Source organism: Sturnus vulgaris, chromosome 14 (genome assembly GCF_052056855.1).
Source record: "Sturnus vulgaris isolate bStuVul1 chromosome 14, bStuVul1.hap1, whole genome shotgun sequence".
NCBI classification, from domain to species: Eukaryota; Metazoa; Chordata; class Aves; order Passeriformes; family Sturnidae; genus Sturnus; species Sturnus vulgaris.
Genome location: NC_142256.1, coordinates 12,049,803 through 12,065,822, shown reverse-complemented (window position 1 = coordinate 12,065,822; position 16,020 = coordinate 12,049,803). Strand labels below are relative to the sequence as shown.

At 44.6% G+C, this 16,020-nt stretch overlaps 1 protein-coding gene across 5 annotated transcripts in view; it reads right to left on the bottom strand.

Annotated features, from left to right (window-relative positions):
- The window catches only part of GPC3 (glypican 3), a 142,371-nt gene that overhangs the window by 114,091 nt on the left and 12,260 nt on the right, over positions 1-16,020 (bottom strand). Inside the window, exon 3 of one of the 5 annotated variants that reach the window (XM_088173146.1) lies at positions 5,789-5,882. The exons of 2 other annotated variants lie outside the window; for them this stretch is intronic. In XM_088173146.1, coding sequence (XP_088029272.1) covers positions 5,789-5,831 — 43 coding nt within the window. In that variant the 5' untranslated portion in view covers positions 5,832-5,882. Of the gene's footprint in view, positions 1-5,788; positions 5,889-16,020 lie in introns of all 5 variants that reach the window. 2 more of the 5 variants (XM_088173148.1, XM_088173149.1) reach the window with 2 other exon arrangements.

Genomic DNA, 16,020 nt, shown 5'->3' with positions numbered 1-16,020 from the left:
CCCTCCATTGGATATCCTGTGGAAAACTGTTCATGAGTCAGGTACCCATGCACAGACCTCCTTGGCTCATGATAGCTGAAAGGAGACAGCTTGGGCTTATGGAAAATGGAAGCTGTGACATTTGGGGTTTTTCTGAAACAGATGTTTTTGGCTAGCAGGCATTTTTCTGTCCAGCTCTCAAATTGATTTTTTTTCCCTTGGATTCTCTACACAGTGCCACTGTTGCTGCATTATGCACTGAAAATATTTACAAAGACATCAAAATTAACTCTGGGTAGGACTTTGGCCAGCAGGGGAGGGAGGCCAAAAGAAAGCAATTACAAATGTGGAGAAGAAGCTGCTTTATTTCACTGTAATCAAAGAAACAGAGCAACTGGAAGACCAGTTGTGAAGTCAAATAAGATGAATGGCAACCACAGCAAGGGCCATAAAAACACCAATAAAAAGCAAGTTGCCATAAGGGAAATACCCAGCTCAACACCTCTCCAACAAGGTAAGCATAATAAACTCACTCCTAACACGGACACCAGTTTATTTTTTCAGGTGCAACCTAAATACAAAACCAGGGAGAGACGCAGGAGAAGCAGCACTTAAATTCCATCTGCTATGTAAATAGTCTTGCTTGTTGATGGAATTAGCTGCATGATTTAGATCAACATAATCTGACCTTAAACAATGAAATTAACATCCAAAAGCCAATGCTGCTCCTTCCCTTGGGGCTGCAGCAGTTCCTCTGCAAATCCCTTTCTCAGACCCTCAGAGGAGAGATTCGTCCCATGCTTGTCTTGGCACCTGTTAGAGATCATGTTTTATTTTACTTTGCACCAATGCAAAGAGGTTCTAAATATTCTGGTATTAAAATGATCACAAAACATGAAAGTGCTTAAAAGGCATTTCCACTTTCTCATCTGGCAAGTGAGTGGCTGATTTATAAGCCAGCTGTCAATACAGAACAATTGCTCACCTCGTTTTACAGGAAAGCAAAAAAGTACTGAAGAAAAAAAATACTTGCAGTGTAGAATACTATAAAAATTGCTTTTTTCCAGCATGGCAATCAACAGTGTGTGTGTTCATAGGTGACCTGTCAAGGAGAGATGCTTGTTTAGCTTTCAGATGAGCCCCCAAGACTACTGAGCAAATAACCAGAGACCACCCCAAAGTTTCCCTCTGTGCAAAGCAGTGACCAGCCCATCCCTACAGCTGAAGACCAGCATCTCCTCTGACCACCTGCAACCTGTGTGAACACAAGGCAGGATCCCACAGGCTCCAGGCACCCCAAACCTCAAAGGGAAGATAATCCTTGGAGTTTATCTAGGCCAGCTCAGCGCTCAAAGGAAGACCCTGGCTTGGAAGTGTGAAATGTTAACATCTGCAGAGGGTGGATGGCAAATGCTTCACCCCATTTGGATGTAACCCTCACTGACATGGAACAAAGCTGCCCCACGCACCCAGGGACACTTCTGCAGTTTTCCTGAAAGGAGGAACCAAATGAAAGCAGGAGAACTGACCTTACATCTCCCCGTTATATCTGCACAAGACTGATTGTGATGCAACAGCAGATGGTGTTGCTCTTTCCTTAAGGAAAACATGCATGCTTTGGGGAGCTGTGTGCAACAGTACTGCACCAAGAAGGGCAAATCAAGCCTTGTGAGAGACAGGGAGCTGACTTGAAGTCAGTGGTTTCAAGTTTGAGGCATCTGGCACTTCTCTGTACAAGGAAACCTCAGAATGCCTCCTCACCTTTGGCTCTGCTGCTACTGATCACTGGCCCTGGGTGACCTGCAACACAACCACCTCAGTGCCAACCTGGCAGTGCCCCAGGGCAGCCACAAATGCCCATGAAAATGTCCTGATGCAGTGACACAGCAGCAGCACGAGATGGATGACCAAGGTTCACCACACTGCCCATGGAAGCAAACAGCTCCAGCCCCTTCCCCACCTGCAGCCACTGCAGGTGCCTGCACAGGGTCTTCCCTTCCAGCTGCCATGGGGACACCAGGCCAGCCCTGTCCTCATCCCTGACCAAGCACCAGCCTCACAGCTGCTCCTGGTGGTGCCAAAGATTCCCATTTTGGAGACCCCAGTCTCCAGTAAAGTCTTCTGCTCTTTCTGTCTCAACTCCTGTCTACAGAGAAGAGTCCAACTCACCTCTACACCTCCACCACTTGTTCTTATTAAAATCCTGACATAAAACGCTGTAAAACAGTACCACAATGCATTGAAACTACAATTATCTGGTAAGGACAAGGCACCTACATTTCGAAGGAGCAGTATGACTTAGCCTAGAATGTCATTATTACTAGGAAAATACACAAACCAAGGACACTTCATTCTATACCATTAAGCATTTCAAAGTATCTGGGTGACACCACTGCACTAAGTAACAGACTACTCACTTTCCCATGCAATTTGTTTAATAAGCAGATAAAAATGTTAGAAAGACAAAAGGGAGTTTTTATATTCTGATCATTTACATTTTATTTGCATTAACAATCAAAAGCATCATAAGCAGTGAAGGGACTGTTGTCAGATACCATTTTGATGACATGCATCCTTTTAAGTGTATTCAGTCTTCCTCATATCATTAGTATCAGGGGGAAAATTAATAGAATACTAATGGCCAAGCAAGGCCTGGGTACAATAACTATTCCTTTTTTCTGTTCATGTTATCAGCCCATACTTTATTTCCATTTCTTCTTGAAGACCACTTGAAGAAATAAAATGAAAATGTGAATATACTGTCTGACAAATTTTTCTCCCATGCTCCACTACACCTGAAGAACTACCAGAACCATGGGCAAAGCTACTTACTTCTATACCTTCAGGTTCTTCCTTCCCACCTCTTTTATTTTTTTTGCTGTGATGCTGAGACCACAGCTCTTTGCATGCTCATCAATACACACCTGTTTGTTTCTTTACATCCCCTCTTTTGTCCACACTCAACTGCTGTCACCTGTGTACACCTGGATTGCAAATCCCACAGGGAAGCAAAACCAGACAAACCACCACCACTGTGCAATACAGGGGCTGGGTAGAAACACTTGTGTGTGTATTTATAAACCAATGCTGTCTCATTGCAATTCATGTGGACAAAATGTCCCTAATCCCAGATTTCAGTAAGAACTTGAATTATCCTTCCCTTAGTCCTACTGTGAAGCTCCCTGATGATCTCCTCCTTTCAAAGGACAAAAGGAAAACCAACATTGAAAAGGTCATAAAGGATCAACAGCACAGCCCTTTGGTATTTTACCTCCTCTTGTGCTTTTGACTGGATTTCTACCTCTTCAGAAGTGCACACATGCACCAAGCCCAGCTGGTTTTCCCCATTTTACTCCCACATGCTCCCCAGGACAGCACATGGGGAGCTGTACATGCTGTGCTGTACGAGGTGCATCTCTGCATGGAGGGGAACAGAGACACAGAGAACATCACAGAGGAGCAAAGTCATAGTCTGTTAACTGTAATTAGAGAAAAAACAAATTTATGAAGCAAATAAACCCGGATGTGTGTTAGCTCTATACAGTAAGTGCACAGAAGCTAATGGCTTCTGAAGAGTTTCCACTGCACCCTGATAATCCAGGCTTAATTAGATCTCTTAACATTAATGCAGATTTCCTCTCCCTAATGTTCCTGCTGTCCTTCCACACCTCACCCTTGCCCCCTAATGTCGGTGGCTTTGTCCTCTGACTGAAGCCCACCACAATGGGCAACGTGCCAACATAATTAATTTTTCAGTAAAAGCCAAGTTGCTGTTTTCTCGGAAACATTTTACACTTCAGAAAACGTCAGAAATGTCAGAGTCCATAAGCAGAAACAAAATCAGAGATCTGCTTCCCTATTAGTACTGCATGACCTCCTCAACCATCTCACTCCGGGAGAGGAACACAGGGCACTCCATGAGGAGTGGGAGGGGGCCAGGGAGACAGGCAGGGTAAGCCACTGGCTGCTTAGAAAAGCAAACAAGAAGAATTAAATGTAAGGAGCACCAAACCAAATGCCTCTGCCTTGAGAGCAGGCTGAAAAGCTGCATGCTGTTCAGAAGAAGGGGCATGAAAAGCCCAGAGGAGAGCAGAGTGGCAAGGCTCGATACTCAGTGCTCAATCAGCCTTAAATTCCTGCTTTGACACCTCTGCATGCAGAGGTGGCAACCCAAAATTATAGCTGTCTGTAGAGAGGATGAAGAAAAGTGCTGTGTTGACTCTGCTTGTATCTCAGAGGGATCCCTGAAGCCTCCCCTCAGTGCTCACCCAAGACAAGGCAGGGGTCATCTTCAGAAAAAAAACCACATGGCAGTCCTGATTTCTGTCCCCTCTCACCCCTGAGCTCAGCTGCTGCTGTTTTACTGCAGCCCCAGCTCCAGAACGTGCACAAACACCCTTCCTGAAGCCTGCAAATACATCACAGTGAGTTATGGGCACTTACAGACCTCTGCAAGAACACAAAAGGAGATATATCTCTGCTTCCCCAGGAGAGCCTGGGCAAAAGGCTGGGACACAACGGGCATTGCCCATGCAGGACACCAACCCCACTTCCACACGAGTTTCACAGCCCTAAAGATCCATTTCCACACGAGTTTCACAGCCCTAAAGATCTAAGGGCTCAGGTCACCACCCGATTCCATCACTTGTTGTAGCTGATGGCCAGTGGTACCAAAATGTTCATGAACAGAGCAGACTGTCTCTTACCCAGAGCAACTCAACATTTTGGTAGTGCTTAAAAATCACAGAACCATTTAGGCTGGAAAAGCCCTCTTAAGATCAAGCCCAACTGCTGAGCCAGCAATGACAAGTCCACCAGTACACCACGTCCCCAGGCACCACATCTACATGATTTTTAAATCTTTCAGGGGATTGTGATTCAAACACCCCCCTGGGCCACCTGTCCCAAATGAAGCTTTGCCCCAGCCTGCTGGGGGTCCTTACACTTTTTATTGTCCCCTGAACCACAAGCATCAGCGTTACTGACAAAATTGAGCAGTGCTTCCTCCACAAAAGGGTGACATGAGGCTCCACTGGGGCTACTGCAGCATCTTCTCTGCAGCTCCTGTCACAGATAAACGTCGCATCTTTTCTTTCTTTTCTTCCTCCATTTCTCTTCTCCTGTGAGCACACTAAGGAATTCTAAACATTTTCTGGCACATTCACAGTGTTTAGAGTCAAGTCCTTGAACAGATGATCATTTCTCAGCCCATAAACTAAGTTCCCTTGCTGGGTTAGTCCCCAAAGGCTTTAGAAAATGATATTGAATGGAAAAATATCCACACATGCCTTAATCTGCTTACACTGACTCCTGCAGCATCACAAACACAAATCAAAAAAGAGGCAGAGCCATTTACAGGATTGGAACAAAACTTTTCTTTACAAATGCATCAGCAAATAAGTTACAAACTAAAAGTTATGAAAGATTTGCTTATGATCAATGTTTGTTTTGTTCAATCTATTGCACAGACTGATTACAGGATGAATAAAACAACACCACAGGCAGCTGAGGTCTACATGGCCACAGCAGGTACACTCACACAGATGCAGCTGAGAGGAAGTGACACATTCCTAACATCATGCATCCAGAGGATGAAAAACCCTCTCACATTGCACAAGCAAACTCGCTTTAACTTCAGCTTTGAGTCCCTTCCAAATCTCAGAATGAATGATCACACTTCAGAACAGCACAAGAGCTTTCTGCAAGAGACATTTCGATTCAATATCATAACTGATTACAGGAAGAGCTGGTAGCCCTGCTTATTACAGTTGCCTAATGCTTCTGATCTTTAGACCCTATTCCTACTTACCTATAATTTTGCCAAGCTCCAGCCATCTGGACTGCAACTTCATGTGCCTTTTTTCTGCCTCAGGCAAATTTTAATTTCAGCCAAAACGGTTCGACTGCTTCTAAGAACAAGGCAGAGAAGAAAGATTTATCTTTCCTGTTTTTGCCTACAGTAAGAAATCCTGCTGACCTTTTCTTTAATTAGCTAAAGCATTTCCCAGACTTTGAAACAGAACTCAGCTTTTGACAGGATTTTGTACAGTCTATATAAATATGAACTTTTTGGTCACAATTTGGGCATGCAGTTGAGTTTGGTGCATTTTCGCTGTATCTGCAGGAACACCCAAATCCAAATCACTTTTGCCTTGAGAGGTGGGAGATAAAATAAGAGTTGATTTTAAAAAAAATATATATTTACCACCTTGAAATCTCCCACTTTTCAAAAGAGAGCCCAGGGTCTGGTGCATTAATGCTTCTTTTTATTAACTGGAAGACCAAGTGGAAGCACTCAAAGCTGGACACTGCCCCTCCAGCTCTTGCCCTTGCCAGCTTCAGAGGACAAAAGGTGTGTGGTGTGAAAGCCAGCTTTAACCAAAGAAGCTGAACCCAAGCCCAGGACCTAGATCTTGAATATCTGTTGTTACACTGCAGTAAACACAAACTTAAAAGGTCTTCATTAGGGTCCTTCTGAATTCTAGTTTTCCTGTCTGTGAAACGTGCTTCTGCTCAGTGTTGAGCACTATGAAGCAGCATGAAAATAAAGTACTCACGTGTAATTGAAAATTTTGAGGAATTCTATCTTTAGGTGTCATTTTAAAGTATTCAAAAATAGGCATCAAACAACAAGGATAAAGAAAATTACTCATTAAGGGAGATTCATTCAGTGCATTTACACAAGGGAGGAAGCTCGTGGGAAAACAGATGATGCTATAATTAAAGGCTGTATTCCAATGTGTAAGAAACCAAATTGAGATTGCAGAGATTGCCTGGTTTGTTCATAATCTTTATAAACTTTTCACCCTCAATGATGTCCTTCTGATGTAGTTTTCTGGACACAATTTTGTGATCCAGCTGCTGGTGTGAGATGAATCCAGGAGGATCAACATGCATCTGGAGAGGTTATTTTCTTCCAGCTCTGTATCTTCAAGATGCATTTCAGGACCAAATATTTACTTACTAGTGAGTCTAATTATTTTTCATGCTTTACAGCACAGCAAAGCACCACAAGCTAGACAAAGAAATGGGATTCAACCTCTCTCCAGTTCAAACACTGCCTTCTCATTTCATGTGAAGCATTTGCTTTTACTTAACACTAGTAATGCAGTGCACTTTGTAGAGCATCTTCAAGGTAAAAATCTATGCAACCTAGTAAAAAATAGTGTTATACTGTCCATTAGGTCAAGAAGCAGATTCTGAATCACATCCCTTAGAAAATGAACCATTTCTTCAAATGTCAGAAGCACTGCTTACTCCTCACTGGTAGCAAAAAGTGATGTACAAGGTTACTAATACAGTTTCCAGGCCATTATCTAAACAAACAACCTTTGAAAAAAGCAAGAAAGGGGGAAAAGTAGCTTATCACCTGCAGCTTTAAAGCTGCTGCAAATTCCAACATACAAGTGCCATCTCTCAACAAACAGAAGAGCTGCTCAGTATGGAAACACACCTTTAGTCTTTCCTCAGAAATCACAAAGTTTATTCCCAATGAAGGCTCCATCAGCACAGTGCTCTTAAAGGCAAATCTTTCCCCCTTTCCAAGTCTCCCTCTCTAAATGCAGGCACTCCTTGTTTATTCCAGTGCTGCAGTAGCAGTGTGACCTCCTGGTCCCTGCAGTGGGGAAGGACAGGAGAACCTCAGCCCCATCCTGGGTCCCACCCCAGGGAACTGCCAGAGGAACCCAGCACAGCTGGGCAGATGTGAACCTACAGCAGGCCAGGAGGTGTTGGGCTGCTCCTACAGGCACCAAGTCAATACAGGAGCTCCTCAAAACCAAACCAGTCCTGCAGGGAGACAAAGGTGTTGCTGAACGAGCACAAACCAGCAGACACAACAGAAAAATAAACAAGATATGAACTTGGACAATGGGGATTAACAGAATGAGTTTCATACTTGGTTAAGGGTGTTTTGTATTTTTATTGTAATTCTTATTGTGTTACTTACGCCTTCGTGTCTTTTTCATTGTTTTAAAAGATCTCTTGGAGAAGCCTTATTACTAAATCCAGAAAGGGGAGATGTGGAGGCCCATGGGCCTGCCATGGCTCTGGCCACACCTCTGCCCTGGAGGAATGTCCCTTAAATGGGCTGTGATTAGCTTATCTCCACCCTCCTAGAAAGATGCTCCTTAGATGGGCACATCCTCCCTTGTCATGGTGAGCTATCCCAAGGGTTTCAGTGATCCCACCATGCCTCAGAACCCATGGTAATCCTTTGGAACCCCTTGGTGCCACTCTTGCTTTCCCCCATAAAAACCCCAGTTTTTCCCCCAGTTCTTTAGGGAGCTGTTGTCCCTGGCCCCCTTCACAGAGCTGCTGGATAATAAAGGGATCTCTGGGGAATCTCCATATGACACTCCTGTCTCTCTGTCCCTGAGTCGGTCTGGGATAACCTTGCAAGGAGAGCTGAAATCACTGTGAGCTGATCACTTGTGGCCACAGGCCACAGCTGAGGCTGATGTGGTGGCTAGCAGACCTGCCAGAGCACCCCCTTAGGTGACTGTCCCTTGTGGGACCCTCTCTCTGGGAAGGTTTTGGCATTCCAGGTTGGAGCAACAGACCTCCAGAGACCACCCTAACCACCACATGCCAGTGTTCAGTCCATCCCTCAGCAGCACACCATCATCCTCCTCCTCCTCCTCCTGCTGTCCCTCATTCCTACAGAGGGTAAAGCCCAGCACACAGCTCACCCAGCAGCCATGCCATCCTCCTGCCAGACCACAGGCAGGAATAACCATCCCTGTGTCCCTAAGCTCCCCCAAAACCAGCTCTGTTTGAGCTGGGACAGCCAGGGCTCAGCCTCATGTGCTGCTCCTGTGTGTCCATGGCAGTGCTTTGGTAGGGTCCAGCCTGATGGTCAAACATCATCCTCCCTCTGAGCAGCACACACAGCTCTTCTGCAAAAACAAAGAAGGTCACCAGCCATCACCCTGCCCTCCACAAGGAGCTGAGCAGACAACTATCCACTGCTGGGCTCCTGCATTTCCTCAGCCAAAAAAAAAAAAAAAAAAAAAAAGAAAAAGTCCAAGTTTTCAATGTGTCTTACTGACATTAACAGCAGAGGCTAACTCCTCATGACTGAAGTGTTTGCTGGAAGCAGAAATGCTGTGCAAGAGGTTCAGCACTCTTCTTGTAATTTTTCTCTTTAGACAACACTTTGTTTTATTTTTTTTTTTATGTCTTACCTACACAAGAGGAGGCTTAGCTGCAGAACCACCTACCAGCTGCTCCCCACAGCCCCACTGAGAGGGGGCAATGCCTTACATCACACGTGAAAATCCTTCTCAGGCCATCATCCAGCTCTCACTAAGTACATAACCATCCCCACAGGTCTCATAAGAAGGTGGATCAGGGCTGTGCAGCCGGACATTGGAGACCAAGCACTCCCCTGAGCACAAATAACAATCTTAAAAGCCTCATCCAGAGGGAAGCTGTGCACCTAAATCAACCAGCACAGATTTCCCCAGTGCAAATGGTAGCTCTGACCCTGTCATGATCTGGGCTGGCATTCTCAGCTGGAGGACCAGGGATGCTATTTTCTTCCATTTAAAGAACTTTTTTGAATTTATGAGCCAATATTTAAGAACAGTTGATAGCTCACTTACATGGCAGACTCAAGCAGATTGAAATAATTTCATAATTAAAAGGCAGTAAAAGCATGTGTGTCATTTCAATGTAATTCCTTACAAATTCAGTAGCAATTTGATTTTATTTTTTTAATGAGGTAGATTAGAGTATGCATTGATCTGATTAGTCTTCACATTCTTTCCTCCTTTTAATGTAAACCAATCTCCTTACATGGATTACTAGGCCTATTTAATTTCCTTTCCCTAGGAAAAGGAACATCATTTTTCACTGTGATCATAATAGGAATTTGACCAATACAAATACACTGCATTACTGCAATCTGTTACTCACCAATTTCCTTCCAAAAGAGTGAATTCCAAAGCTGTGAGCTGTAATCCTAGAGGCTGCCTTACTGTTCTCTACTGCTTTTAAAATTGCTTCTTTATGGCACTCATAGATTTTTTGACTTGAAGATGACAAATTTGGGAAGAGCTAATCAGCAAAAGAATTCATTTGCAATTTATCTACACTGCTCTTTGTTTTGCCTTGTCTCAGAAGGTTGGTTTTTTAATCTTTACTTGCTAACCAACATGTTTGTGATTTTTTTTTCTCCCAAGCACACATTCAGATGATTTTTTCCAATTAAGTTTTGGGGATTTTTTTTTTTAATAGTAGCAGATTAAACATGCAGGGCTTCCTACATTTAAATCTGTCATAGAAGATGCATTAATTCCTAAATGCAATACTTCATGGAAATGGCTTTACTTTCACACATTACAGTTTTCACTCGTCTCCTGTGCATCCCTGGGTGACACACACAAACCCAGATGTGCCTCTGTGACCAACCAGTGTGACACAGGACACAACCCAGCACCCACCAAACATACCTAAACAAGCACAGCAATCACAGATTCCATTTAACACTCTCCCTGGAAGTGTTAAAAAAAAAAAACCACGTGGATGTGGCACCAGGGGACAAGGTTTAGTGGTGGGCTTGGCAGTGCTGGGTTAATGGCTGGATTCTGTCAGCTTCAAGGTCTTTCCCAACCGAAATGATTCCATGATTCCTGTGGCACCTGCACTCTGAGGGCTGCAAGGAGACACAGCAGCAGGTACTGCATCCCAGGGTACCTGGATGGAAGGAGATTTTCCAGGCAATCCCAACCAGACACAGTCCAGCCTGCATCCCCTTCACAGCTGCAGGATAAAAACCTAAACTCAAACATTCAGATACTGCAGCCACAGAAACAAACACAGAAGATCCCACATCCCTCAGCATCTCTCCACCATCCATGCCAGATGTATCAGCTTTGCTTTCTAGTGAGCAGTAATACCACAGATCTGCCACAAGCATTTCTTTGATACCAAAAGCAGTGTGGAGAGCTCTGCTTCTTCTGGGCTGAAGGAATAAAGCCAATTTCAAACTACTCAATTTCACATAAGTAGGAAAATTTTGACCAAGGCGCTGCTATGATTTTTTGAACATTTTAAGGATAAAGCCCCATGCTTGAAAACTGGATTGTCAGTGCCTCCAGAGTGTCCCAAAGTTACACTGGTTCCTTGCACCAGATAACCCAAGAGGCACTGCCAGCCATACACACTTGTGAGGAAAACTGTCATGTGTCCTCACTGTCTGAGCAGTGTTTTTCACAGATTAATATACTTTCACAGTAGAATGAAAGATTATAAATTGCTAAAATTGATTTCACATCAGTGGTGAAGTCAGAGTGAGTAACACACCTGAGGTGACCCAGTCTGCTCAGGGGAACGTGAAACCACAGTGTATTGACAGTTTAATTGGCTCAGCAAGAGTTCATTTCCCTCAGATGAAATGCACCATTGGCCATTTTATCACTATATCTTATTGCTGCTTTAAAAGTGAAGCAGATGACAATCTAGCAAAATGTTTTCGTTACAGACACAGCCCCTGTCTTTACTGCTGAGTGCTGCCTTCCTTTCCCCTTTCCTCCCCAGCAAATGCAAACCAGCTCTTGTTTGCATTTTAAGCACTTTGCAGGATGAGAATGCCTCTATATATCCTTTCAGGACAAGTGATGGAAGATGCTGCTGTGCCCATTTCTGTTACTGGAACTACAAAGGATAAAACACAAATATTCAACAGCACCAAACAGTTCTATAAATATCACATTCAAGGGTAACATGACATTTATATCACCTTACTGCAAGCTAAAGAGATGTCATTGGACTGCTTTATAGCGTTGGGAGGCATTTAAAGAACGTTAGTACTTGAACTATCAAAAGATGATAACTTGGAGCTCGAAAGGTAATTACAGAAAACAGCCCACTTGTGGAGGCAGGAGACACGAGGAACAGGGAGCCCTCTCTCCCTGGCTGTCTCACAGCTCACTCTGACAGGGAATGCAGGCACAGCATCGTGCTCAGAGCAGATGGGACAGAGGCAGCAGCACCACACAGATGTGCAGGAGCTGCAGGGAATGCCACAGGTACCCCAGCAAGGCTGTGATCCTCCTGCAGACCCCCAGCCCAGACACCTCCCCGTCCAAAAGGTCTATCCAAATTCCCTATGGAGCTGCAGCATCAATTCCAGGAATTGCACACAGCCAATTGCTCCCTCACTCCTCAGAAGCAGGAAAGCACCATCCCCTTCCACAGCAGAGAAGCATCAGAGCTGCAGGGACAGCAGCCTGGCAGCAGAGAAGCAGCCAGGAGCTCCTCCACACACTGGGAAATGGGGACCCCTAAGCCCAGATACCAAGTGCTGTGCTTAAAAACTGCTGAAGCAGCACACAGGCAGTTAAAAAAGCCCCTTATTAACCTCCAAGCCTCATTTCACTGATGAGGGGAAGGACATCAGCAGTGTTTAATTGCAGGGCAGAAACAGAGGCAGGATGCAGGGAGGGATCTCAACCACACACAGCTCCCCACTGCTGCACCCCTAAAGCCATGAAGGCCCCAAAAGCAAGGACTGGGGGGCCAGGGATATCTCCTAACACACACTTTACTCCTCTGTGGATATGCCAGAGGGTTGCTGCAAAGGGCATAGAACAGAATCTTCCTGCAGCAGTCAACAGATGCATGGAAATGCAGGTGGGAGCCTGAGAAGCCATGGGTGTGGGGATTTAGGGATGTGGGGATGCACTGCAGAGCTCAGGGGGGTGCAGGGAAACAGCAGCAAAAGCCAGCAAGGTCCCTCCTGCAAGGAGACACTCCAGAGACACATTCCAAGCTCTCCAACTATGAGCAAGGCTGTCCAAGATGCACCAGGATTTTGGGAAACGGGACTGAGAGGCTCCCCTGAGGGAAAACCCATCCAGCACCCCCAGAGCCCCCTGAGCTGCACGTCAGTGCTGTGCTGGCAGAGAAACTTCAGGCAATGAGAGGAAGAAACAAAAGCAAAACCAAACATCTTTCAAAATATCCCTTCCCGGTAGCATGCACTGTCATGCAATTCTTCCAAAGCCATGGTTTATGTGGCTCAGGAGGGCAGTTTCATGCCCTAACTCCTGCATGATGGATTTTACAATTTGTTAAAGAAACTCATCAATCCTCAGCAGTCATTTTTAATGCCCAGAGCCTCCACAAACTCCTGCATTTTGCTGATCCCCCAATTTCAAATCATTTGAAATTGCTGCTACTATTACAGCTCTGCTCCTAAAGCTAAGCATTATGGCACACTCCAGACTTCCAGCTTCGTGTGCTGGTGTAATAAACAGATTAACTGTGATTTATGAACAATAAGTTCTGGTTATTTGAAAGGAAACATTACCTCCCTAGACCAATTCTGACAACCAGAGATCTCTCATTATGCAGACATTATTTCCACCTACCCGTAATCATTGGTTTAGAACATCGTTTTCGACCTGGTAAATGGATCAGCATAGTTTTCCACTACAAACTTTGTGCATCCCAAGCATCTGGCAGGAAGCCCCACCAAAGGCAGAACAGCAGCCTGAACTGACCCAGAGAGACAATTCCTATTTTAAATTCAAGTTATTAAAAAAAAGAAAATATTAGAACAACAACAAATTAAAAAGCTTTTGCAGAGAAGGGCCACAGTGGAGATAGGTGCACCACAGAAGGATGCAGCAAGACTCCAGTTAGCAGAGGACTAATTAGGAAGAGGAATGATGTTACAGAGATCTGTTTCTTGACCTTATTTACTTGTAAAGTCTAATAAGAGTTTTAATATTCTCTTCCAATAAATGGATTCATTCTTTGAGTCCACTCTAAAATGTCAGCTTAATATTTCACAAGCCCACAAGCAGGAGTTGACATTTTCACATGCACTTTTCACCTGAAGATACTAAACTGACCACCCCACTCAGGACACCTTCAAGTCCTGCTAAGCATCATTTTATACATTTATTCAGTTAATCATAATCACTTTCCTCCTGTTTAGAAAAGCTGTGCAACCCTGCACACTGGTTAGGCAGCCAAGGCCATCCCCACAGCACAGCTGTAAGCCCTTGGTCACATCTCCCCTCTGCAGGGCTGCTTCAACTCCAAGACCTCCTGAGTCCCAGCACCTCTCACCCCCACACTCAGAAAGAGTTATTAACTTCCCAAGCTGGAGACTTCTCCCACTGGCCCCACATCACCTCCTCCCTCCCCACACACACTCAAATAATCTGCAGAACAACGCAGTGCTGAAGTCCACCCAAGGATCCTCCTACTGCCAACACCTGGAAGACCTTCCTGAATTATCAAAACTTAATTGGCTTAAAGACACTGGAGTAATAAACTATTGTAAATGGTAAGAGACAAGCTCTGCTGGGCAGTGCTGGTGTCAATGGACCCATCTTGGTGATTAACATGCAAAAGCTCCCACCACACAGCCCATCTCTTCTCACCTAATTGCTAAATGTATCTTGGATTTACCTGTGCAAGGCATAATTAGTAAAGATAAAATTCTTTATATACTTAAACCTCTTTAATAGAATAAAAGAAATCTCAGCTCCCTCACCTTGACTCTAAAGTAGTAACAGAGGCTCGTGAAAAATGAAAAGCCTTGAAGGATTTGGAGTAAGAAACTTGGAGAGACAATCACTAATCTTTTATCTTCCAGACTTCAAGCAGAATCAAGTTCTTCAAAGAAAACCCAATAAAGCCCAGACATTTTCATCATAACAAAATAAATAATTCAGTCATACTTTAGAGGACTCCAACATTAGGATTGGCTATTTGATATATTTGTGGCTTAGGTGCCTCTAAACTGATTAAAGATAACCTGATAGAAGCCTGCACTGTCAGAACTGCCTTCACTCCTGACAGATATGAATGGATAGTGTAAATAACTATAAATAACCAAAATGGCTGCATTTATGCCTAATGGAGGATTTACAGCCTTCAGAGCTGCCTGGTAGGACTAAGAGTTACAGCTCTGCCTTTATCCTACCACAGCACACAAGGGGAGATGAATTGACACCCTCCCCACAGCATCTGCTCTTCCAGAGCCACCTCTATCCAGAGGAGACAGGGAACAGGATTCTCCCATGAATAAGAAAATAAACATGTACAGGCAGGTTTGTTGGTGTTGATTATGGTCTTCCTAGAAAACACTGTGAAACACACATCCTAAAAGCCCCTCAAATCTCTGTAGCCCCTGCAGGTTTCCCCCAATCCAGCTTTTGTTATTTTCCAGCTGCCATCTGCAGAAGAGAAGATGCCATTGCCTTTGAGGGAACAGACCAGGTTCTGCATTTACCTCTCCAGATCTTCACCAAGGCAGCCTCAACTGCAGCATCCCAGAACATTTTCCAGTTTGGGTTACTGCATTCCTAACCTTCCCACCATCCATTCCCAAATTTGTGGAATTTTCTATTTCCTGTTTGGGAAGTGTGTGGAAGCAATTCTGCACCCACAGAAGCATTGGGGCAGCTCAATTCAAGGTCAGGAAAAGCCACATTTTGTATCTCACGATTTACAGCACTGCTGGGGGACAGCAGAGCAGAGCCACTGACACACTCCAACTGCTCTGTGCTTGCAAAAAGTGGGAAAAGTGCCTCCAGGATGGGACTGGCATCCAAAGAAGAGGCTGCAGAGAGGCAGCACGAGACCCTGCTGTTCACTTATTTGAGCAATCACTTAAAATACTGAAAGCTGCTCTCCCCAGGAGCTCACTGTGCAGAAGCAGCTCCTCAGTCACCTCTCCTGTCCCTGCTCTTCTCATTTGATGGAGGGGGAGATTACCAGGAAATCTGACACAAAGGATGGGTGTCGATGCTCTTCTTCTCTCCGAGGTCCTTCTGTGCTTAATTGTGTCACCATCTCTCCAATTTTTAAAGTCTCTTTTCCCCTCAGAGAGCTGGTAGCAATGTACCACAAAAGCTGCGAGTGAGCAGTTGCTAAAGCTTTCATTTTCTAGAGAAAATTATCCATAGAGCAATGTGGCCAATATGCAGGGCAAGAAATTAAGGGACCATTCAAAAGCCAATTCCCAAGCTTGGGAAGCAGGAGGAATCAGGCTGATAAACATACACACAAGCCAACCCC